The following is a 26631-nucleotide window of genomic DNA, read 5'->3' on the forward strand; positions in this document are numbered from 1 at the left end:
CTTAATACTAACTAGCTCTTACAACTTAAATTAACCCATTTCTATTAATCTTTATTTTGCTTCGTGGCCATGGCCTTACCAGTCTGCTGGCATCTTGCTCCTTCCACGGCTAGATGGAGTCTGCCCCTTACTCCTCCCTTCTTCCGCTTGAATTTCCCACCTGGCTCTTATCCTCCTTTGCCATAGGCAAAAGCAGCTTCTTTATTAACCAGTGGGAGCAACACATATATTCAGTGTCTAGAAAGGCATCCTACATCAGTGTCATAGTTGGGTAGGAATGTTGGTTGCTTCCCTCTTTTGGAAGCTGGCATGGTTCCTTCTAATACCATGAAGGCTAGTCCTCATGAAGGAGGTATTCAGGTCCATTCCAGCTTAAAGGTCTCTAGGTCCTGTGTCTGAAGTGCATGTGTCTTCATCAATACAGATTATGCTTTCCACCCCTGGGGCAGGCAAGGACAGTAGCAATAGCCTATAATGTTTTGAGAATTTCTTTGGGGAAGCATTGTCAATAAGTGTATATATTTAATATATATTAAAATACATAATAAAATAATAGTTTTGTAATACTGACCTGCATGTATTATAGATATTTTTATATAGACAGTTCATATATGCCAGGCATTTTGCTGCACACCTTTAATTTCAGCATTTAGGAGGAAGAGACAGACCGATCTCTTGAGTTTGAGACCAGCATGGGCTACATAGTGAGTTAAGACTGTTGGGCAATATAAAAGATCCTCTCTCAAAAAGACTTAGATATCTTCATTTAAACAAAATCTGTAGTAGGCTAACGACGGAAACAACGCATCCAGCTCCAGCTCTTCAGATGTGAGCACATAACCTGGAGTAACTGTGTAAACCAGGAAAGCTAATGGGACCACTGGGGAAGGGGCACAGCTGCAATAGAGAGGAAAATGTGTGGTCCTCAGGGGGAAACGGGAAAAGGGAGGGAGAGGAGAGATAGCGCCACCTTGTTGTATGCGGGTGTATAAATGAACCTTTGTGGGAAACAGAAAAAGGGAGGGAGAGGAGAGAGAGCGCCACCTTAGTTGCACACATGTGTCTAAATGGACCTTTGTTTTACCTTCTGGTCATTATTAGTTCACAGAGGTGACACTACCTAGTCCAGGTTGGCCCTGGGAGTCCTTAGCATCTTGAGTCCTGTGATGATGGGTGTTAGGTGCCATTGAACCCTCTGAAACTTACTGAGACTGTTGTCCGTGCTTCTGAGGGAACTGACTGAACATTGATATTCAGAATTCATTTTTATCTTTGTCATTGCTTCCCCATCACGTTTAGTGTGTGCTAGCATCTTCAGCTTATTAATTTATATGTATTTAATTGTTTTCCCTTAGTGCCTTAATACGTCCTGGTCGTTTTGACATGCAAGTTACAGTTCCAAGGCCAGATGTGAGGGGTCGGACTGAAATTTTGAAATGGTATCTTAATAAAATAAAGTTTGACAAATGTGAGTTCAGTTCCTTGATTCTAACATTGTTATTTCTGGAAAATGGGTACATATCTAGCCATCCTGTTTGTGGTCCTTATTTGGTTTATGCCTCAGACCAGTTAATTTTTTCATCCTCTTTATACCCATTTATACATGCATTCTTCAGTTTGTGTATATCCCTGATTGTATTTTATTCTTGAATCCTGATTCCAAAGGAAATTTTGTTTGGGGTTTATAGACAGGTATTTATAGATTTTAAAGTAAAAATACAAAATACAAAAAAAAAGGCTCCATTTAGCAAGAAAGCAAAATACGAAACAAGGCACATGAAAACATGGAGCCACTTGAAAATAAGTGACAGTAGTATAAGCTGCGATAATTTTAAGGATGTATCTTGAATCAGCCTGTAAAACTAAGTTTGTTTCCTATCATAAAGGGAGACCAAGGTGTTTCAAGGTGGTATTTAAGAGAACAGAATTTTGACTATGAGCTTGCTTTTTCAATTTGTGGTCAGGCTGGACATTAGTATAGGGCATATTTAAGATGTATTTATTTCTATCTTTGTATGTGTATAACTGCCTGCATATATATATACCACATGCACAGTACCAGTAGAGGACAGAGGAGGAGCTGACCTGTGGATCCTGGGAACCGAACCTGGGTTCTCTGCAAGAGCAGTTAGTGCTCTTAACTGCTGGGCCATCTCTCCAGGCCCAGTGTAGGTCATATTTGAAGTTTCTAATTTCATTTCCAGCAAGTCCACTTTTTGTTTTGTTTTCAGAAAGTTAATAAACCTTTTCTGGAAGTTTTATTATTGACATAAGAATTTATTATTGTTAACAGTATTATTACAAATAGTATTAATTAGTAATATTAACATACAATGTCATATTTTGATGCATAAGTTTTAGTAAATTCAATTCTGGTTTTAAGATATGTGTTTTAAGTTGTAATTCAGAGTAATTGTGTTTTTTCTACATTTAAAACATGAGTTCAGTGGAAGAGCTTCTGTTTAGTGATGGAGATTTATTACGTTGTTCTCTTTGTCTATAGCTGTTGATCCAGAAATCATAGCTCGAGGTACTGTTGGGTTTTCTGGAGCAGAGTTGGAGAATCTTGTGAACCAAGCTGCATTAAAGGCAGCTGTTGATGGAAAAGAAATGGTTACCATGAAGGAACTAGAGTTTTCCAAGGATAAAATTCTAATGGGTATGCCTTCCTTCCCATCCCCTTATCCTGCAGTTCATGTTTTTCTTTGTTTCCATCTTGCCCTACCTTTTTTTTGGAGACTGACTCTCATTCTATAATCCAAGCTGGTCTGGTGGCCCTCATTTCTACTAATGTACCTCAGACTGTCTGTGAACTCATGGTAGTCATCTTGCCTCAGCCTTCTGAATGCTGAGATTACTGATGTGAGTGAGCCACCATGCCTTCATCCTCCATAATGAGTGCTCATGCATTCTCTGTGTGTGTCTCTGCCTTCCTGTTATCACAGTGAATCATGAGCTAGCCTGGAACCTGTTATTCTCTTGCCTCTGTAGTGCTGGGATTATAGGCTACCATGCCTAGCAGTTAAGTATACCTTTCTAATATAGTACATTATTTATCTTAGGACCAGAAAGAAGAAGTGTAGAAATCGATAACAAAAACAAAACCATAACAGCCTATCATGAATCTGGTCATGCTATTATTGCATATTACACAAAGGATGCAATGCCAATCAATAAAGCTACAATCATGCCACGGGGGCCCACACTTGGACATGTAAGTTTCCTATGGACCTTCCTCCCCACTCCCCCCATTACTTTGGTTTGAATTCAGAGACTCATGAATGTGAATCAAGCTCTCACCACTGAACCATATACCAGTTTAGTTTAGTTGTTTTTTTTTTTTTAATTTTAGTTTAGTTGGATTTGTTTGTTTCATTTTGTTTTGTTGGTTTGCTTGCTTTGAAACAGGGTCTCACTTCTCCCTTTGTAGCTCAAGTTGGCTGGAAATGCTCCATGTCATTGGACTGGCCTGAAACTTGTAATCCTCCTGCTTCACCTTTACAAGTCCTAGGATCACGTGTTTGAGCCACCTTGACTTACATACCTCATTTTCTTGTTTTAAAATTCACTTTCAAATATACCTTTCTAGAAGCTTATGTAGGGGATTGTGACTTCCTAATGATTTTTATCCTTTCTGATTTCCTGAACAGTATTGAAATAAGATCCATTTGCTATAATTTACTATCAGAGTAGTTTCATAATATATTTCAGGTGTTACATATTTCCATGAAAATATAATTGAAGAGTGATTATAGACTATAATTTTTAAGTATCTAAATAAACTACTAGACATAAAGACACATTTTATGTCATAGTGGCTGGTTTCATAGTTGTTCTAAGGTACTTCTTATAGTACATGCTATGTGTTGAATCTTTCTAATATATGACTGCTTCAATATTTTTATACAGCTGGAAAAAAGTCCTATTGCAGCATTATGTAGCTGCTGTTTGTAAGATGCACCTATACAGAGAATTTTCTTTGTTTTTCATGTTGGTTTCATGTCATAAAGATTTTATGTCATTAAGTTACCTGATGACCATGTTTGTCAAATCGCTTGGCTTTCAGCATTATCATATTGAATACTATCTGGAAAAATTGAATGACTTTGGTTATGAATATAACTATTTCAGAACTGTATCTGAATGTCTTTATTATTATGTGCTTATTATGAAATTGTATAGGTCTCACTGTTGCCTGAGAATGACAGGTGGAATGAAACCAGAGCCCAGCTGCTTGCACAAATGGATGTTAGTATGGGAGGGAGAGTGGCAGAGGAGCTCATATTTGGAACTGATCATATTACAACAGGTTGGTTTTTGATAGTACATTTACTTCAAATTTATGTTTATTCATTTAAAGATTTTCAAAAGTATATTTATGTTTTTAATCTAGGTGCTTCTAGTGATTTTGATAATGCAACACAAATTGCAAAGAGGATGGTTACCAGATTTGGAATGAGTGAAAAGGTAGTTGATTTCCCATGTCATTCTTTGATAGGTTTGTGAGTGGATAGCATTCTTTTTCCTTGTCTGATTCCTAATTCATTTGAGACTTATTCTGAGCATTGCTCTGAGTAGTAATACAGATTTTTCTTCTACTTACACATCATGAACTAATAAAGTGCTAAATTAAATTATTTAGCTCTTTCATCTTTCTGAACTTATTTTACATTTTCAATATCATTGTAATCTATGAGGCACATTGTAGCTAGAATTTTCCTGCCTGGCCCACAGTCAGGACAAATCTCTCTCACCTGCCAGTCCCACAGCTGCTCAGACTCAACCAAGTAAACACAGAGACTTATATTGGTTACAAACTGTATGGCCGTGGCAGGCTTCTTGCTAACTGTTCTTACAGCTTAAATTAATCCATTTCTATAAATCTATACCTTGCCACGTGGCTCGTGGCTTACCGGCATCTTTACATGCTGTTTCTCATCATGGCGGCTGGCAGTGTCTCCCTGACTCTGCCTTCCACTTCCCAGCTTTATTCTCCTCCTTGTCCCGCCTACACTTCCTGCCTAGCCAGTGGCCAATCAGTGTTTTATTTATTGACCAATCAGCAACACATTTGACATACAGAACATCCCACAGCAGCACATGAACTGTGAATTTCTAGATTTGGGAGAGCTGCCAGGGTTTTTGAGAAGGCACTTAAAAGACTTCAATTTTTGTATCATACATTTGCTATTTTGATTTGTCCCTATGTTTTCCAAAGTTGATATTTCATTGCACTCAACATTTTTATGTTGCATTTCTTGTCCCCCTTACCCCCATTTATATATAGGCTAGTACTTAACTGTGCTAAATTTCTTGGTAGTAATTTGTTCAATTACTTTATTCCTTTTGATTTTAGCTTGGAGTTATGACCTACAGTGATGCAGGAACACTAAGTCCTGAAACTCAATCTGCCATTGAACAAGAAATAAGAATCCTTCTACGGGTAATACTTTTCTGAGCTTGATTATTTATTTTTTTAATAAAAAAAATCTGCCTAAGTACTTTAAAAAATAGTAATAAGAGGGTATAGTTCATTAGTAGAGAGTGCTTTGCCTACCTTATGAAATGCCTTGGGTTTAGCCCCCAGCACTGCAAACAAAAATGAGTGACGATAACTAGTGCTTCTAAATCTCACCCTATCAAATATAAGAGGTAAAGAGACTCTGAGTGTGCTCAAGAGATACTGATAAAGATTTGGGGATATGTTTCCGTTGGTAGTGATTGCCTAGCATGTACAAAACACTGGATTTGATTCCCAGTACCACAGAAACTAGCCATGGTAGCACATGCCTGTAATCTCAGCACTTGGAAGGTGTAGGCAGGAGGATTAAAAGTTCAGGGACACCCTTGACTACATAGTACATTTGAAACTAGCCTCAAAAAAAAAAAAAAGTTACGTAGAATTAAAATAGTATGTATCAGATAGGAAAAGTAAGAGAGCAGCTGAAACCATTTTCCAGATTTCTGCCTCTGGGAACTATATTATACCATTAACTGAAAAGCATGGAGACCAAACTGGGATGCAAGCTCTTGGTGTGGGTAGAATGTTTTTGTTTAATAAGAAGTTGCTAAATTTGAACATCATAATGAAGATTCTAAGTTAGAACTAGATATGTTGGTCTGGAGCTTACTAGAAAGGTTGCTTACGTATTCGTAGGTACTGAAGTTATCCATCCCTTAAAGTGGCTCCTGGAATAAAGGAAAAGGTCTGTCGGTGTCTATTGAATGAGGAATATCATCAGTATTGATTAGAGGGCTTGTCAAGGGGGATTTGCAGCCAATATTCAAATGGTTTGACCTTCAGAGGAGTAGTGCTTTCTGCAAGAGATAGGTTACTAATGATCTGGAAATGGTGATGGGAACAAAGAAGTTTCTGGAATAAGAGTAGGAATTTCAGGAAAGCTGTCTTCCAGTCTTTAACTGCTGGAGGGAAAAGAAAGAACTGCTTAGTAGTCACAACAGAGAAAATGGACATTCTGGAAAGGCCTCTCTTGAAACGTTTCTAAACTCTTCTGTTGTGATACATTCCACGTGCTGTTTATATACTTATATATAAACAATTTATGTTTTCAAACAAAACTTTTAAATGCTTTTTTAAAAGTATAAATCAAAACATTTTAAAGCCCCATTGGTTTTATTTTCTCCTTACCTATGGTTATTGCATCTCTATATTTTCTTCTATGACTTGCTTTTCTCTTTCAGGAATCATATGAACGAGCAAAACATATCTTGAAAACTCATGCAAAAGAACATAAGAATCTAGCAGAAGCCTTGTTGACTTATGAGACTTTGGATGCCAAAGAGATTCAAATTGTTCTTGAGGGGAAGAAATTGGAAGTGAGATGATAACTCTCTTGATATTGTTGGTTTTATTACAAGAATATAAGTAGCCCTGCAGTCTCTTTTTGCAACATTCTTCAACCCCCATTCTTGACTTGGTGTATAACTCAAGGATGTGAAACACTTTGTCAGTCTTCTGTCACATTATCTGATTTTGGTTATTCCCATGATGACACCCATTGAAGATTAGTAACCCATAGCAAGTACATGAAAACACAATAAATAAAGAGCTGTCAGGATTAAAGACAGATTGTTTGAAAAATGTCAATCAATCATGTTGAAAGTAAGCAATCATTTTATGGTTGATTACTTGAAGAGAGTAAAAATTGTGCCTTTATCTACTGGTAAGTATTTTTTTTTTAATTTGCAAGCTAAAATAATTGAAAAGCTATCATCTCCTGATAGTAATATTTCTCTTTGGTAAAAAAACAAATGCCATGGGTAAATCAATTTCTACATATATATCAGTGGAAATCATTAAGATGTACTTAATTATGTTCTTAATTGACCATGTAAAATGGCCTTTCAAAGAAGCTTTTTGAATTGTAAACAAAGATATTATCAGAATTTAAATGATTATAATGTTTTAAAAATGCAGCATGCATGCCCATTTTCTTTCAGATTGTACTATCTCACTGACAAAATTGGTTTCAGAACACCAGTATTTTATGACATAAACAAGTAACAAAGTATATTCTGAATAATTGTATAATTACATTTAATCTCACAATCAAAATGAAACCAAAAACTCAATTTCTTTAAGGGGTCTTTCAACTTCTGCCTTGTCAGAGTTGGAAGGCTTGTGCATCTGCATATATTATAGGATTTATCAGTAATTTCAAATTTAAAACAGTAGAATGTAGAGTGCATTGTATTGGTGTTATAACCAAATTACATTCTTGAAGGAACTATTAAAATACATTCAGTTTTCTCATTGAGGATGTATATGGTCTTCATTGAAGAAGATAGGTATAATTAAAGGGACCTTGTTACATGATATTCTTGGCCTTTTTAAATAATCTTAAATTTTGATAACAACTTCAGACTGAAAATGTTGGTAGAACTCTTTTATATTCTTGATCAAGACTCATGGATTGTTTTCATTTTTCCTGCTTTTTACTATCTCCATTGTCACTCATGTTCATATGCTCATACTCTCTCCTTTCTCTCATTCTCTGCATATTCATACATACACATATGGAAAACATTGGTAACGTGTTTTATCTAACCTAACTTAAAACAGTTTTACAGTCACATTGAGTTGTAATTTTCATGTTATAAAACTTGTTCATTGTAAATATATAGACCAAAGACTTTTTTTCTGTATAATCGTCCCTTCTATTAGGTTTTAGGATATTTTTTTCAAGCCTTCAAAATTCAAAGTAACTATACAAATTTCCTTTGTAGCTTGTATTATGTGAGGTTTACAATTTCATCACCAATCACTATAACGTGGTATCTCATCAATGTCATTCAAATCGAATACCTCACAATTCTAGTCTTGGTAAATTATATCGCAAGTTTACTGTGACTTTTGAGTTTTAGTTGGTTTTATTGCTTCTCCTTCATGTGTATGCAAAGACTTTGACAATCAAATGTGGATATAGATAGCTGGAGAATTTTCTGCTCTGCATGTCTGGTAAACTTAGAATATTTTGTGAAGTGATTATCAACTTCCTGTGCGCATCTCACGTCACAGAAATCTCATGACTATCTACTCTCATCTTGTTTGCATGTTGCAGAGCAACCAACCACTTAAGGCTAGTAAGCTGCTTATCATTGCGATCCTAGATTTACATCAGATCAACTGAATTCTCTTGTGAAAATGAGAATAAGGCTTTTATTTTTATTTTTCTTGGGGTGTTTTTTGCTTGTTTGTTTGTTTTGGGTCTTTTCCAGAAAGTTCTCTGTACGTAGTGTAGGCTAACCTCCAATTGACCATCCTGCCTGAGCCTTCTGGGTGGTTATAGGAATGCTTCACCATTCCTGGCACACAAGTCTTATTTTACACATCTTCCTTCACTCTGGTTTAACCATTGAACCTGTGGGCTGGGAACTGTCCTGAGTAGGCAGGACAACCAGAGAATCGTGTTCTTGGTTGAACTCTGGTTTTCATGAAGGAACAAGTCATACTTTGTTGTAGGTCTTCTGTTAATTCCAAGAGTCATGAAGTGGTTGTTTGTGATGGTTTGCCTGAGCTTTGTAGTTGACTTTTTTCAACTGGAAATGAGTTTCTCCTGATATACTACTTACTTTGAAAGCACATTCCAACTGAAGCATTTTAAAGTGAGTGAATTTAGAAAACAGTTTTAAGCTTTTATGAACTCACATTCAAAGCCATCCAAATGCCTGAATTGAATTATGGGAATTGGACTCTCCATCATCCATCCCCAGCATGAACACCCACTTAAATAATTCATTATATGTGAAAATACCTTCATTTGGATTAAGCAAGCCAAATAAGAATAAAGAACCTGGTTGTAGGATAGTAGTAAGAAAACATGCATTGAGTAGGATAGAAAAGACAGTTTGTACATTCCTTAAGTTACACTTGCCCACATCCAGCCAGCAGAGCATGAAGACACAGTCTCCCCGCGGGAAGAGGGGAGCAAGCAGAGAACATGGTCTAGAACTCAGTATTGGGCTTGCATACCACCATAAAATGCAGTAATGGACAGACCCTACGTCTACTCTTCTCTGGTGACAGTGAGATGGGGACCGACTGTAATGGCCGTTGGCTCAGAATAACCTGTGTTCAGAGTGCTAAGGAAAGCCCTGCCTGCCACGAACTTTGTACTCCACAAAACTGACCTTCAGAAGTAAAGCAGTCTCAGAGACAAAAGCTGTGAGAAGACATCACCTCCTGATTTGTTGAAGAACTGCAAAAGGGAGTTATTCAAATGGAAAGAAACTTGCTAGTACAGTATACCTGAAAATATGAAAGTCTGATAAAAGTAAACACTTAAATTTAGAGCACCCTGGTGATTGTATTTAAATCACTACTTTTAGTATAGATGTTAGTAGGAAAATATCTACAATCATTTTCAAGAGTTTGTGACAACAGACTACAGATGGGATGTAAAGGGTAGAGGATTATTTTTTCCTATTGAAGTTGTCATCTTAGTTCCTGTCTTGGCTTCCCTTACTGAGGGATTGTGATTGGGACTTGTAAGCTAAAGAAGCTTTCCTCGCCAAGTGGCTGTTCATGGTCTTTATCACAGCAGTAGAAAGCAAACCAAATGAAAAGGTAAAATAGCAATGGCAGATGATAGAAAGCAAAACATCCAACAGAAGCTGACTGGGAGGTGCTTTAAGGCAGCAAAGTGGAGTTCCCCATGGAGTCTGGGCAGAACAGAATGGTCCCTCAGGTGAGCTTTCCAAGTAAAAACAAATAGAGACATACCAAATCAGGTGCGAGAATATCCTGCAGAAGTGGACTGGGAAAGATGGGCCAGTTGCTGGAGTTTCCAGTTGAGACTGTCCTCTCTGCTGTGTTAACTTGTGGATCAAATTCTTGTGACTAAATTTCTGAATTTTCTTCCTCTCTGTAGGCACTTCAATATTATGGAATAAACAATAGTAATGACAGTTGGGAATCTTCAAGCTGATTTCAAGGACACTGTTTTTACTTCTGGGCTGGTTCACCTCCCACCCCCAACAGTGGTGGGAAACTACCCCCAATCTGAACAAGGGGCCTTGGAGGACACTATGAGACAAACATATTTGAGTCTGAAATGGGAGCAGTGGGAGGCTGCCTCACTTCTAGAGTCTGCTCACTGAGCTCTCACAACACATAACAATTTACCATAGTCATAGTATGCATTACATTTTGCTCTCCAATTGCTTATATGTTGGTATATTGGTATAGGATATTTCTCCCTCAAGTTAGTTTGTAGCAGGTAGGATATTGACTTTATGTATTTCAAGCCAAATGTAATGGAATATTAACATGTAAAAACTAATTTAATTAGAGCCCTGTCTTTTAGTTAATTTGGCTGTCACACAGCCAGTTGTAAGACCATCTATGTACCTTTAACTCTTAACATTTTAGCATATGTAATGTACGTATTTATTTTATCGTAACATTTCCCCTTCAAGGATTTGGGACCCAGGTGTTTAGAACATGGGGTGATGATCAGTCTTGGCTGCTTGGGAGCTGAATAGGAATAATGAATGAGCTGGGTGTGTCCCTCTGGGGTTCATACTAAGAGTAGGTGAAATGCATGGCATTGGGTGATCTAGCAGCCCTCGGTAGATGGAGATGGTTGTGGCTGACATCCCTTTGCCAGCATTTTTTGAAGTTTTAGGAACTGGAATTTGGAAGGTGCCAATCATAAATGAACAAGAACCAAAGACAAAAAGCATGAAGAACAGGGTAACATATGATGCTTCAGGACAATCTGATGAATTCTTAAGGAAACACCTGATTAGCTATTTAAGGAGGTAGGTTTTATTTTATTAAAATATAATTACATCATCTTCCCCTATTCCATTTTCTTCTCCAACTTCTCCCGTGCTCCACTGTCCCTTGCTCCCTCTCAAATCTCTGGCCTCCATTTCCTTTGTTGTCACACACACACACACACACACACACACACACACACACACACACACACACACACAATCTTGCTAGACTCCTCAGTGTTGCTTGTATGGACGCCATTTCAGGGCTGACCACCCGGTATTGGATAACCAATTAGAGGGCTCCTCCCTTGGAGCAGACTACTCTGGTTGTCAACAGCCCTTTGTTCCCTGTAGTTCTTTGTCTCAGGGTAGGGCCCTGTGAAAACTTTCCCTCCCACAATGGCCTGGTGATGTTCTTGTCAAGTTTTGGAACTCCTTACCTGTTGGCCCCAAAGAACTGAGGGAAGGCAGATTTTTGGATCAAGTGTTGTGTCTGGAGACCGATTTACCTGTAGGCTGCAGGAGCTGAGAGGAAGGTACAAGTTTGGGCTGACTGCTTAGTGTCTAGGATCCCTTACCTGTCAGGGCTAGGAGCTAAGAGCAAGGCAGAGATTAAGAACATAGGGTCTGAGGACTGCTTCTTACCTGTTGTGGTAGTAGCTGGGAGAAGGCAGAATGGTGTGAAGTGTTAGTATGTAACTCTGCAAGTGTATTTATGCATGTATCCTAGTGTGTGATTTTCATGTGAGCATGTGTGTTTGAGTTACTATGTGTAGTTTTTGTGTATGAGTTTGAAATAATATGTAAGCATGTGTATCCATTTGAGTATGTGTATTTCTGTGAGTGCAGGCGTATATTAAGAGTACATAGTGTATTGTATGTATTTGTAAAGCTGTGGTTGTGAAATGAGTGATTTGAGTGCAAATGTGTGCATGTTGGTTGTGCACAAGAGTTCAATAATATGTAACATGTGAGAGTGTGTAAGTATGAGTTGGGTTGATAAGTGCAAGAGTAGAATTGTGATATGCAAAGTGAGAATGTGTTGTCAATGTGAACATGTTTGAGGGTACAGATGTGTGCATGAGCAATTGTGAGTGAGAATGTGATTTTTGTGTAACTGATTTAAAGTTATGTCAGTGTGCAAAGGTGTGAGTTTTCATTAATTTGAAAGAATTTGGATTTTCTGTGCATGTGCAACTTTTAGGAAAATGGATGGAGCAGTATGTCCTCATTAGACCAGGCTCAGAAAAACACATTTTGTTTACAGGTGGAGTCCAGAAGTGAAGAAATGCAATGCATACTAAAGGTGGAGAATTGGGAAAGAAGAATGAGATGGGGTGGGAAGAAGGGCATATGAGATGGTAATGGGGAGGAATATGATCAAATGCATTATATGCATGCAAAAATATTACAATGAAATCCATTTTATAAGAGTAATGTGCTATTAAGAGGGTAGAATTCTAAGCATTGGATATATCTGTTTTCAGAAGGAAGTTTTCTGAGCATTAGGTTTTTATGCTAAGGGAAGTATCAGGAATACTATTTTGTTATTTATATAAAGTATATATACACTGCTTAGCATACTAAATGGCAAGTAAAAGTGAGCATTGATGTTTTAAAATAATTAACACCCGGCCGGGCGGTGGTGGCGCACGCCTTTAATCCCAGCACTCGGGAGGCAGAGCCAGGCGGATCTCTGTGAGTTCAAGGCCAGCCTGGGCTACCAAGTGAGTTCCAGGAAAAGACGCAAAGCTACACAGAGAAACCCTGTCTCGGAAAACCAAAAAAAAAAAAAAAAAAAAAAAATAATAATAATAATTAACACCCACTGCCATATTTTAAACATTTGTTGTAAAATTCTCATTTTATTGGTTTTATTTTTGAGTTTTATTTCATTAGAAAATACCTTCAAACTCTCCAGGAATGTATGTCAGATCATGTGTTCCCAAATTACACATTTGATTTTATAATTATACAGTGTAAAAATGCTAACATATTTTCTTTGTATTGTTTCTTGGAGAAAATCAGTATGTGATAGAGGGCTTAAGAGATCAAAATGAACAAAACTTTTAAAGACAATACAATTCAGTTTTTTCAGAGCATGTGAACCAATAGCAAGGCTCACACTGACACCCATAAGACAATGTCCAGCAACCCTCACACACATGGATCGGAGCATTGCACATAACTAGGGGGAATTCCTGGCATCAGCAGTAGCCTGGAGGAAAGGTACCATTGCTCTGAGCTGAAAGCAGAACCAGAGCACGAGTTAATTGGATACCTGCAGCACTGTGCCGGTAAGGTGAGGTAAAGTGCAGGAGCTGTGAACTCATGGGGCTCTCCAGAATGAACTGAGGTAGTGTTGGACAGAAGAGACCTGGGATGTGGAAGTTCTACTTCTTGGACGGCATGTTTGCAGAATTTGAAAATGAGGGTATGGATGCATTCTTTGCATCATGGCAAAAGACAGCTACTGTGGGAACTGACATCCTGCAAATTCCTTAGCCATGTGCTTTGTAGAAGGACTCATTTTGTTCGTTGATTGAGAAGCTGATAGAGCTGCTGGAGGAGGTGTTTTTCAGGTTGGACAGGAAGTTGGGGGAGGAAGAAGAGGAAGAGAAGGAGCAGGAGATTAGCTGTCTTGGGAGGGAGGAAAGGAAGAGGAGGACAAGGAGGTATTCAGTTTGCATAGAATGTACATGGGTTTTTCTTCAAAGTTTGTACTCACCTCTGAAACCATGAGAACAGACTGTTAGTTCTACTGTTGAATTCTCACACAGACCCGCAGGACTCTACGAGATGTGGAGAAGAATAGAAATGAGGCTGTTGTGTTCGGAGAGATTTTCTTGTAGAGTAAGCCCTTGGCATTCTTAGTCCCCCTTTCTCCAGCTTTTCAAGGACTGCTTTCCCACAGCAGCAAGTTGGCCTTGAGCAAATGACCAACAGTCATCCAGCTTTCTGATAATGAAATTTTAAAATATTTGTTATTTTTAATTGTGTATGTGAAGGAATGGGCCTACATTTCAGAAAGCAACGGCTCGTCTGGCGCTACAGGTTTGTGAGTCACCTGTGGTGGGCGCTGGAAACCAAGCTAGGTCCATCTGGAAGAACAGTGCGTGCTCCTGAAACTGAGCCATCCCTCCAGCTTTGTCTTCTGATGTTTGAAGCAATGCCGGTCTGCTCTGCCGAGATTTGACAGGCTGTACTATGCGCATGCGCACTGACCTTTACTGGCTTTAGACGCAAGCACATGTTCATGCACAAGGGCATATCTATAGCTCGTGTTCTGCACACCCTTGCATACTTGTGTCCACTAGCATGGCTTGACAACAGCCGTTCTGTCAACTGTCTCTTCAGTTGCTATCAACTGAAACACTAAACCAGGAACTGACTTGAGAGGATGTTGAGGAGACTTGGCTAGTCTATAACAAACAATAATATTTGGATCAGGAGGGGTGGACTTATTATATCATTGATATCGCGATAAGGAGGGGTAGACTAATTATAATATGCAAAATATTAAAAACAGGAGGGTGGGCTTATAATTTGATATGAGATGGAGAGGGTTGGCTTGTTATAATAACGTTGGTTGATACCAGGTCGGGTAACGGTTGGCTTGCTATAAACCGTGCCTGATATGGGAGGGAGGATGCCTCAGGGTTCCCAAGGCTTCTCTGGGCTCTGTAAATGTCAGAAAAAGTATCTTGAAGAGACGCCCTTGGGTTTCTGCGACATCAAGGCACCGAGAAACACCCCGTGCTTTGGGACTCAGGATCCTGCGTATTTAGACATGGCATACTTTCCTGACAACGATCTGCACATGGCAGCCTGTGCGGGAGATTTACCTTTTGTGCGGCTGTACTTAAGTCTGGGGAAATACGAAGTCAATCACAGAGACAAGGAGAATAGGTAAGAGGGCCTTTAGACCTGGGCAAGGGCTGGCGTGGGAGAAGACACCATTACTGGCTCCCAAGACAAGAACAAGGGCGTGAGAACCCAACTCTGCTCCCTGGCATCGCAGGCGCACCTGGGAGGGGACCCATGACCCAGTCAGCACAAGGGAAAAATTGCTTTCCCTTCCCCTGGGACCCCCTTAGAGAGTCAACAGACTATTTAAAAGTGTTAACTAACAAAATTAAATCACATCATTTTATCTAAGTGTACACATTAAGAATACAATGTTGCCGGGCGGTGGTGGTGCACGCCTTTAATCCCACCACTCGGGAGGCAGAGCCAGGCGGATCTCTGTGAGTTCGAGGCCAGCCTGGTCTCCAAAGCGAGTTCCAGGAAAGGCGCAAAGCTACACAGAGAAACCCTGTCTCGAAAAACCAAAAAAAAAAAAAAAAAAAGAATACAATGTTAAATACATGGAGAAAAGTGAAAGACAAAGGGAATATTCTTCATAATGTATTGCTTTCAAAGCTAAAAATTCTTCAAATAAAATCCAATAACCATATATATACATATATATGTACACACACATATTTAACTGCTGTGTGTTGTAAGGACTTGAACTGGGAAGGTGGCTGAGTGTACCTGTTCTTCCTGCTGCATTTAAAAGTTGTACGCATCTCTACCTCTTGGTTCCAGTAGAAAAAACAAAAACAGCACTTTGTTTTTATCAACCTGCCTTAAAATATCAAACCATTAAAAGAACACAGAGTTACTTAAATAACAGTGCATCCATTGGAAGGAATATTTCACCTTTGAAAGAAGCATAGAGAGACAAAGAGGAATGTTAGCATAGTCAGATATAGCTTGTTGTGCTAAGTGACAACTCAGTTTGGTTACATCCACAAAAACATTGATTATGGATTTTTATTAGCAAACTATATGTAAAAATCTAATGTATTATTTTCAAGCATTTGAATTACAAATGAATTTCTTCCATTTTTATTACTTAAATATTTAATTTGAACACTGAGGGTATCTGACCATCTTTTATTTCTTTCCAGCTTATTTGCAGTGATACAGAATATAATCTACATTAATGTTGGCATTGAGTCTTAACTTTTTGAATCCTGTGTGGTTGGTTGATAATGGTGCTGCATGTACTTCTGTTATTCCTTCAAATAATCCTTTGAAGAGTAGGACTGTTCATGTACAGATGAAAATTTCACATTTTCTCTTAACTTTGTGTGTATATATGTATTGATATTCTCGGTCAATACTTAGTCTCTTCTGAAGAGAATCTTTTTATCTGTGCTTATAGATTTTTATATAGTGTAAATATTATTGAGTATGTTTTATTCTATATAGATTTATACATACAAATAATTGTAGACTGATAGTGCTGGATAGTTTTGTGTCAACTTGACACAAACTAAAGTCATCTGAGAGGAGGAACCTCAATTAAGAAAATGCTTCCCTAAGATCAGGATGTAGGGAGTTTTCTTAATTTGTGATTGATGGGAAAGGACCCAGCCCATTGTGGGTAATGACATTCCTGGACTATTGGTCCTGCATTCTATAAGAAAGAAGGCTGAACAAGTCATTCTATAAGAAAGAAGGCTTAGCAAGCCAGTAAGGAACACACCTCAATGGTCTCTGCATCAACTCCTGCCTCCAGGTTCCTGCGCTGCTTGAGATCATGTCCTGACTTCCTTCACTGATGAATAGTGCTGTGGAAGTGTAAGCTAAATAAACTTCCTCCCTGTCATAGTCAGGGTTTCTATTGCTGTGAAGAGACACCATGACCATGATAACTTTTATAAATGAAAATATTTAATTGGGGTGGCTCGCTTACAGTTCAGAGGTTTAGTCCATTATCATCATGGTGGGAAGTAAGGCAGCATGCAGGCAGACATGGTGCTAGAGAAGGAGCTGAGAGTTTTTACATCTTGACTCACAGGCAACAGGAAATGGTCTGTCTCACTGGGCATGGCTTGAGCATATATGAGACCTCAAAGTCTGCCTCCACAGTGACACACTTCCTCCAACAAGACCATACCTACTCCAACAAGGCCATGCTTCCTAATAGTGCCACTCTCTTTGGAGGTCATATTTTTTCAAACCACCATACCCCTCAAGTTGCTTTGGTCATGGTGTTTTGTCACAGCAATAGAAATCCAAACTAGACACTGATCATAAGTATGAAAATAAAAGATAGCAAATATAATGGCTATTAATATTGCAAAGGTATTTTCTTATTTTATAGAAGTTCCTTTATAGAAAATTAACTTTATTTCCCCATTCTCTCAATCCAATTTAGTCTCCAGACTTAACCTGACTATCTCTGATGTACATACTACTATCTTTCAGTATCCATCTCTCCTTGAAAACTTCGTGTTTCTTTGCCCAGACTAGCAATATTGACTAAAATAAAGCATACTTCATTTAACTCCTGCAATTCCTTTCTTTAGCTTAAAAGTTTCTTGAAAACCAAAGCCCTGATTAGTATGTGCTTAGCTCTTGCTACTGTTATTGCTGTTCTTATTGTATTTGTAAGAAGTGAAATTTATTAAATGCAAATGGCAAGACTAGATTACAGTGGACCCATTGTGTGTAGGATTGTGCTCTGACTCAGAATTTTGAGTACTAATAAATCTAACCATTACTACCAATTGTAAAACAGGAGAAGGGCATTCCAGCTTCATCATCTTAAGGTGGCCACACCCACCTGAAATACTATGTATGTTAAGTTGGAGTAATATGATATCTAGCATGTTATAAGTAAAACTTTCTTAATTACTTTGTATACATTCTCAACGAAGCATCACAATGTGTAGCACGAATCATAATTGGTCTTAATAATAAAAATCTGGAGTCAGATCTAGGGGAAAATGCTGAACGATCAGAGAGACAAAGGAGCAAATCACAACCACTTCTTACCTCTACCTAATCCTCTGCCTGAAAGGGCCTGAGCTCCTATCCCCTCCCGCCTTATATTCCTCTCTTTGCCCAGCCATATCACTTCCTGTCTCCATCTCCCTAGTGCTGGGATTAAAGGCGTGAAATCCCAAGTGCTGGGATCAAAGGTGTGTGCCACCACTCCCTGGCTCTGTTTCTCTTTTAGACTGGATCAATCTTGTATAGCCCAGGGTGGCCTTGAACTCACAGAGATGTGTCTGCCTCTGTCTTCCAAGTACCTGGCCTCTATAGCTAACCAGTGGTTTATCTCTGAACTCTGATCTTTAAGAAAAGTTTGTTAGATTACAAACAAAATATCACCACATTTCCCCTTTTTTGGTCTAAAATAAGAAGTTTATAACTACTTTAAGAAAAACAATATACAATAAGTACAATAACTATATACAATATATAAAGCCAATAAGTACATCAACAATGTCTAGTCCATTAACAATTAACAAATTCAGAGAAAATACTCTATTTTCTATCCTATTTTGGTGAATCCAAAAGGTTGTACCTAATTCACATTCTGTTCTAACTTGCATTACCACAATTATCTTTTAATGTCTCTCAACCTTATACACTTTTTTCCTCTTTAGTAAATTTCTGGTAACAAGGGAAACTATAACTATAAAGTCTTCAACTCCCTCAGAGACCCAAGAAGGAAATATTACCTGAGTAAACAAGATGTGCAAGCAAGCAACTTCCAAAAAATGTGAAAAGTGACAGAAACAGCTGGCTGCCCAGACAGTCACCCAAGGTTCTTCAGTAACATTGGGGCACCCAGCTTTGGCCTACAGGCCTAGAATATCTGATAGACTTTCTGTGAAGCAGGATATTCTGAAGGGCTATTTTAACTTGTCTTGGAAAAGTTGTCAGTTCTTTCTTTTGTGTCCCATTTGGAAATCACACTGTCAGCAGTTGAAGTAAGGGCATTTTCTTGCCCAGTGGCTAACTTTTGCCACAAGGAAAGTAAACTCCATATGGAATTTCTTTGATGCCCATCATCGCTGAAGTAGATTGGTGCTGCCAGGAGCAGACATGTCTCATTGTCATAAAAAAACTTATGTTATTAAAACATCTTTTTTTTTTTTTTTTGGTTTTTTCAAGACAGGGTTTCTCTGTGTAGCTTTGCGCCTTTCCTGGAACTCACTTGGCAGTCCAGGCTGGCCTCGAACTCACAGAGATCCACCTGCCTCTGCCTCCCGAGTGCTGGGATTAAAGGCATGAGCCACCACCGCCCGGCTTATTAAAACATCTTAAATGACATATTCTGTAGACCTCAGAAGCGTTTGAGAATGACCTGTCTATCTAAAATATATCTCTGTTTGACCTTGAAAACATACCTAATATGACTTCAAGTTCGATTGTAATAGGTGACTAACTACTAACCTGCATTTTTATATTCTAATTAGTTTGTAATAATAACTTTCAAAGACTAGAACTTTGCATTACATTGTTAAATGAGTTGCATAGGTACAATACCTTGAACAAGATTATAAATGCTGTATAGTATGTTCTAAAAAAATAATCTTAACTTTGCATCAATATACAAAGATCCATATCAATGTAAATATTTTAAACAAGTAGTTGCTATTTAAAATAGATTCCATAATCCACCCTTTTATCCTATCCTATCTATATCCCCCTTTTCTCTTTTCAAAATAAGAACCCTGAATCTAAACTTAGCTTTTTTCCTGACCAATACCAACAGCAACTTGTAACCAATCACCCTAAATGGTGACAAATATCCATAACCCATTGAAAGACCAAAAACTACCCAGCCCACCTCTTGAGAGTATGGTCATCATGTTCTTAAATTTACTTCCTGCTGTCTGGGGGTGATGGCATCTTTAGGGGATCCCAAAAAGAAAAATGTGGGTTAATTGTCAAGGGAAAGGTAGCTGTATCATTTGTTGTCCAGTCTCTGCATAATGAGAAAGTGCAGGGCTTGTCTCAAGTACTGGTTAGAGTAGTCTGAGAGAGTAGATCATCTCAGATAGACACCTCGAGATTGTCCTGAGCAGTTTGTAGTCCAAAGCTGATCTTTGGGTGGTGTTTTTCAGCTTAGTGGTGTTATCGTAGTCCATGTGGAATTACTATTGTGGGGCCCCATCATCCTTTTGGAGACTTCAAAGGTTACCCTTAGGCATGGTCATGGTTTCATTGCAGAAAACTGATAGAGACCCAAACCTGAAATCATGTACAGGAAACTAGATGAAGTCTTTTTTTTTAATAGAATTAGTTAGTATTCCGTATATGACCGTTAATATCATGACAAAAAGTTTAATATATATATATATATATATATATATATATATATATACACACACACACATATATACATACATATATTGATCTTATAAATTTTGAGATAATATTTATGCCTTAAGAAAAGCTTCAAGGAGTCAAAATAAAACCAAAGGATCATGATATTAGTAACAATAGAATAGTACCTTAATTTTGGTTTTTCTTCTGTTTCATATCAGGTGGTTTTTCTGATATAAGAGAGATTTTGCATTTTCCTTTAACAAGCATACTTGGGTTTAGAGAAGGAGAGAGCCACACCCAAACCTAAAGCCAGATTTAATTTTTAATTGGACTGGACTGCCCAAAGATCATTTGATTTATGTATCTGTAGAGGACAGCAAAAACAAACATTTAGAAAGATTCATGAAATTTTATCCTGTTGGAGATGTGATATATCAATAGGCAATTTATTCTTTTTCTTGGGGCATTTTTCTGGATGATTATTCCTTTTTCTTCACATGTCTCATTTGTTCGGTGGCCTTCAGATTCCTTAGCTGGAGGCCTTCATGCTCCTGAAAAGACAAAAACAAAACCCTGCCCCAACCCTAACTTTGGGGAGGTTCCCTTTTGGCAATTACATCTGATCAAATGAGAAGCACTTGCTATCTTATAATTTAAATTGGATGGTCATGCTGGTTGATGAACTATCATCTCTTCTAATTAAGAGGTCTCTCCTGGTCAAATCGAATCTTTATCAATTTTGATAAAGCTATGGTATTCATAGCTTTCTTCTGAGGAAACAAAAGCAAAACCTCTTCCCCAACATAACACATATCCTGGTTTCCAGTCTGATGTCAGTACATCTTTAAAGTATACAGGCTGATTTAAATCTGTAGTTTCTATTATCCAATGTCTCTCTGCAGCTGTTGTTCCTTTCTTTTGTTTTTTTGTTTTGTTTTGTTTTGTTTTTCAAGACAGGGTTTCTCTGTGTAGCTTTGCGCCTTTCCTGGAACTTGCTTGGTAGCCCAGACTGGCCTCGAACTCACAGAGATCTGCCTGGCTCTGCCTCCCGAGTGCTGGGATTAAAGGCGTGCGCCGCTGCTGCTGCTGCTGCTGCTGCTGCTGCTGCTGCTGCTGCTGCTGCTGCCGCCGCCGCCGCTGCCGCCACCACCACCCGGCTGTTGTTCCTTTCTTATTAGCATTCAGAAAATTCAAAGTTAATGAAGTATTATGCAATCTATTTTGGGGGGTCTTTATTACCCCTTTCTGTTTCTTTAGCATATTCTTTGAGTTGGATTTGATCATTCTATGACTGCTTGCCCTGTAGGATTGTGTGTTACAGCTGTAATATCTTTATATTGTAATAAGCAAGAAAACTATTTCACTTTACCAGAGACATATGCTGGAGCATTGTCAGTCTTAATTTGTACAGGTATATCCACGATGGCCATAACTTCTAGCAAATGTGTAATTATAGAATCAGCCTTTTCAGAACTCAAAGCAGTCACTCATTGAAATTCTGAATAGGTATCAATGTTGTGGTGTACATATTTTAATTTTCCAAATTCTACAAAATAAAACATATCCATCTGCCAGATTTTATTCCTTTGAGTATCCTTTGGGTTACTTCCTGCAGGTAGTGGAGTTTGGTAGTATAAAGAACAAGTAGGACTTTTCCTTATAATTTCCTTGGCTTGTTGCCAAGTGATGGAAAAATCCTTTTTCAAACCTTGCTTTTTACATGATTTTTTTAATGAAATTCTGAGGCCTCCAGTACATTTCCTATCAATAGTTGATCAATTTCTTCATTACCTTGTGCTAGAGGGCCTGGTAGACCCATATGTGATTGGATGTGTGTTTTATATATAAGGGATGATTCATATTCCTGATTATTTCTTATAACTGAATAAATAAAGTTAATTCTGACTCATAAGGAATAAATTCAGCAGTTTCAATGTGTAAAACAACTCAATGAGAGTTAGTAACTATGTTAAGAGGTTTTGTAAAATCTATTAATACCATCAGAATAGTATAGAATTCTGACTTTTGGACAGAATCCTAAATCCTTTAAGTCACTTTACTTAAATTTTCTTATTTGTAACTTGCCTTTGCATCAGTATAGAATGGAGGAGTTCCAGATATTGGTGTTCCACATACAGTGCTAGGAAGGATCCAGTTAGTTCTCTTTGTAAATTGAATTCTCTTGCTTTTGGGATATTTGTTGTTAACCTCTCCCCAAAAAATTACTATACACTCTTTGCCAAGGTTTACTTTCTGCCAATCTGTCAATTTCATCATTAGTAAAAGGTACTACAATTTCTGCTGGGTCTATTTCTGACGATGTCTCAATTTTCTTTTTAGAATCAACTCAGAGACCTTTTCCACATTAAGTTTTTAATTTTTTACTCTGTTTATGTGGTAAAAAGATCCATTCTAAGATAACATCTTTCCTCTTCATTAATATTCCTGTAGGAGAATGCTTAGAGGGTAAAATAACCAGAATGCAATCAATCTCTGGATCCAAATGATCCACATGTACATCCTGTAATTTCTTTTCCACCAAAGCCAATTCCCTCTCGGCTTTAGCTGATAATTCTCTTGGACTATTTAAGTCCTTGTCACCATTTAAGGTTTTGAACAAATTAATCAGTTTTTGATTTTTCTACTCCAATAGAAGGCCCTAGATAGGAAATATCTCCTGACAGTCTTTGAAAGTCATTAAGAGTCTGCAATCAGCCTCCCATAACTTGCACCATTTGGGGTCTAATTTTTTGTAGGCCTATTTTATATCTTAAATAATTAATAGAATCTCCTTTTTGTATTTTTTCAGGAGCAATTTGTAATCCCCGACAAGGCAAAATTTTCTTCACTTCTTCAAACATTATTTCTAAGGTATCTAAATTTGAGTCAGCTAGTAAAATATCATCTATATAATGGTAAACTATAGATTGAGGAAATTGCTTATGTATCATTTCCAATGTCTGACTTACAAAATACTGGTGCAGGATAAGGCTATTTAACATTCCCTGTTGGAAAACCTTCCATTGATATTTCTTAACAGGCTGAGAATTATTGTAAATAGGTAGTGTGAAGGCAAATTTTCCTCTATCTTTTTCTTGTAAAGTTGTAGTGAAGAAACAGTCTTTTAAATTGATAACTGAAAGAGGCTATTCTTAGGTAACGGAGAGGGCAAAGGAATTCCAGACTGTAAAGACATTGGCTGAGTCACCTTATTTACTATAGCTCTTAGATCTGTTACCATTCTCCATTTTCCAGATTCCTTTTTATTAACAAATACAGGATAATCCAAGGATTGGTCAGTTCTTCAATATGTTGGGCATTTAGCTACTCCTGTACCAACTGTTCTAAGGCCTGCAATTCTCTGATGTTAAAGGCCATTGCTCACCCCATACAGGTTTTTCTGTCAACCATTTTAAAGATAGGGCTGTTGGTGCCTTTGAAAGATCAGAAGTTGTTGTGCCCTGTTCTTTTATAATCTGGATGGTTGGTGACTGTTCTTTATAATACATTCTAATATTTTCCCCAGAAACATACATTGGTTTATGGTTTGTTTCTGAGATTGGAGGAATGTTAATCTGGGTATTCCATTGCTGTAACAAACTACGTCTCCATAAGTTCATTGCTATATTAGCATCATATGGCTTTAATTTTCCTCTATGTCCTTCTGGCCCTATGTAGTTGACTCATCTTGCACTCTGTTTTACCTGAGATAATATTCCAATCCCTAAAAGCTGACCACTTACCTCCTGAAGAGGGCAATTTGGTTGCCAAGATTATGGTGCAATTATTATCACATCTGCATCTGTGTCAATAAGACCTTCAATGATGATGTCATTTATTTGTATTTTTAATTTTGGTCTTTGTTCATTTATAAAAGTTTGCCAAAATATTTGCTTTATGGTTTCTCCTGAATTTTTTGTTACCTCTTCTATAGCTGTCCTATCATCTCAAGCAGTATGGTTTCTTATAGTAAGCATTAGGTTCTTTAATTGCTCTAGGAAGGAGTTTCCTCCATAATGACAGGAAATAAGTGAACAGAATTTGACATGGGGGCCTGCAAGAAGCTCCCAAGGTGTTTACTGGTGACAAAGGGTTACCTTGTCTGTCTCTTGTTGATCTACATTTATTAATCCAATGTCTGTCTTTGACACAACTTTTGTATAATCCAGAAGGGAGGGGCATTCTGTTGAGATTATTCTTAGAAAAAAACATTTTTTCTAGGAATGCCCTTTTTATAATTCCTTTTTAGCTGACCTTGTTTACCACAATTGAAACACCTGAAATTTTGATTTTTCTTCAAACCTCTGGAAATCACCTCTCCTATCCAAGTATCATCATAGTCATGAGTTTCAATATTGATTGTATCTTGGAAACATTCCTCTTAGGATGCTGATCTTGCCTTTAAGGCCTAATTACCCTTTTGCATTGTGCATTAGCATTTTCAAATGTCAGAGATTCAGTTATATTTGTCTAGCTTCTGAATTTGGTATCATTCAATTTACTGCTGAAGTCAATCTTTGTAAGAAATTAGTAAAGGTTTCTCTTGGGCCTTATATAACTTTAGTAAATGACTCTATTTTCCTTCCTACTTCAATTCTGTCCCAAGCATTCAACACTGCTATGTGGCATAAAACCAGGGTGTGGTCTTCATATAGAGATTGCCTTTGTAAATTAGCAGAATCTCCCTCTCCAAGAAGTTGGTCTTGGGAGATTTCCATACCTTTAGCCCTACTTCATTTTTCAATGGTCTTAGCCTCATCTTTCCACTAGGTCTTCACTGTAACTGAGGACCAGGCTCCAAGACTGCTGTAATCAAGTCTCCTTAATATTATACTATCCCAGGGGCCCAGAAGGGATGCTACCATCAGCATGGGAATGAATCCAGATGCACAAAGCTCTTTCGTCCAATTCATTTATTTGTCTGCCACCATCATTCGGCCACCAATTCAGCTCTCTCAGTTCAACTCTCTCAATTCAATCCTCTCAATTCAACTCTCCTTATTCTCTCAGGACTGGTCTATATCTTTTCCCAAACAGCAACACCTCATGCTTAGTATACAACACAAGATTGCAAGGTCCCCACCAGAAGCTTCCTGGTATTTATTTGCAACCCAAAAGGGGAGAAAACAAGAGTAGAGTCAGATAGGAGTTGAAATAAATCAGAAAAGGAACTTATGTGCTAGAAATATATTCTTACTGTGGTTAGGTGAAAGCATTATGAGTCTATCATAAATTTATTCAACTACAAATTTATAGGTAATAGGGTAGGAAAAATCTGTAGGTCACTAAAAGTTAAAACTGTCACTATTTTCCTCTGCTGCCAATTTCCTGACAGGATGGGACAGGAGTACTAATAGCTAGTCAATCTGTACCACAACTTAAAGTACCTGGTGAGAGGAAACCCCTTTGATCTAAGAAGTTGCTCTGGGGCAGTGAGAAAGAGGGGAAGACCTGAACTTGATTTGCACAAGAAACAAAGCTATGCATCTAGGGGACAGGCACTTGGCCTGGGAGACATGTTGTCTCCAAAAGGATGTTTTATCTTGGTTCAGGTGTCTAGCAGGTGGTCTGGTAACTATCTGTTCCTTGCTTGCCTTTTAAGGCTTTGTTTGGAGTTGGCCCTATCTTAGAAAGTAACTTAGGGAGGATATTTGCAAAAGGCAGATACCCAAAACAAATGCTAAAGAGGAGCCAGGAGTCCAGAGGCAGAAGTCCTGCTATCTAGTTATTCTATCTTAAATTAACCCATTTCTATTAGTCTGTCTTTATCCAAATATTTTGAAACAGAGATTTACACACACACATACACATTTTAGGAGAATTATGAGCACAAGGAATTCATAGCAAGGCACAGCTGAATATTAAGCTGTGTAACACCAAATAGTCCCTGCTAAACGGTTTCCCACTTGACTGACCCTTGGTCTGGTCAAAGTATAACTTAAAATATACAGCTGGACTTCTATTTCATAGTCCTGGGGCTCACCACAAGTCTCTCCAGTCTTGAGGGATAATTCTGTTACAAGTTGACCATAAGTTTAACATATGCTTCACAAAAGGTGAATACATGCTGTATGAGACTATCACTTCCTTGAATCTGTGTAGCCAGAGTTTTCCTGGTCTTGCCTGGCCCATGGTCAGGACAAATCTCTCTTACCCACCAGTCCCACAGCCTCTCAGACCCAACCAAGTAAACACACAGAGATTTATATTGCTTTTAAACTATATGGCCGTGGCAGGTTTCCTGCTATCTAGTTATTCTATCTTAAA

The 26631-nt window shown here is 38.0% G+C and overlaps 2 protein-coding genes across 2 annotated transcripts in view; both read left to right on the top strand.

Moving 5' to 3' along the window:
* The window catches only part of Yme1l1 (YME1 like 1 ATPase), a 36766-nt gene extending 28988 nt beyond the window's left edge, over positions 1 to 7778 (top strand). The window contains exons 13-19 of the mRNA XM_052729062.1: positions 1356 to 1468; positions 2504 to 2659; positions 3063 to 3214; positions 4183 to 4309; positions 4394 to 4467; positions 5357 to 5443; positions 6703 to 7778. Coding sequence (XP_052585022.1) covers positions 1356 to 1468; positions 2504 to 2659; positions 3063 to 3214; positions 4183 to 4309; positions 4394 to 4467; positions 5357 to 5443; positions 6703 to 6846 — 853 coding nt within the window. The 3' untranslated portion in view covers positions 6847 to 7778. The remainder of the gene's footprint in view (positions 1 to 1355; positions 1469 to 2503; positions 2660 to 3062; positions 3215 to 4182; positions 4310 to 4393; positions 4468 to 5356; positions 5444 to 6702) is intronic.
* Positions 7779 to 13066: 5288 nt separating this feature from the next.
* The window catches only part of LOC128104022 (putative ankyrin repeat domain-containing protein 19), a 33294-nt gene continuing 19729 nt past the window's right edge, over positions 13067 to 26631 (top strand). The window contains exon 1 of the mRNA XM_052728771.1: positions 13067 to 15153. Coding sequence (XP_052584731.1) covers positions 14882 to 15153 — 272 coding nt within the window. The 5' untranslated portion in view covers positions 13067 to 14881. The remainder of the gene's footprint in view (positions 15154 to 26631) is intronic.

This window comes from Peromyscus californicus, unplaced genomic scaffold (assembly GCF_007827085.1).
Source record: "Peromyscus californicus insignis strain IS unplaced genomic scaffold, ASM782708v3 Scaffold_8__1_contigs__length_139910024, whole genome shotgun sequence".
NCBI classification, from domain to species: Eukaryota; Metazoa; Chordata; class Mammalia; order Rodentia; family Cricetidae; genus Peromyscus; species Peromyscus californicus.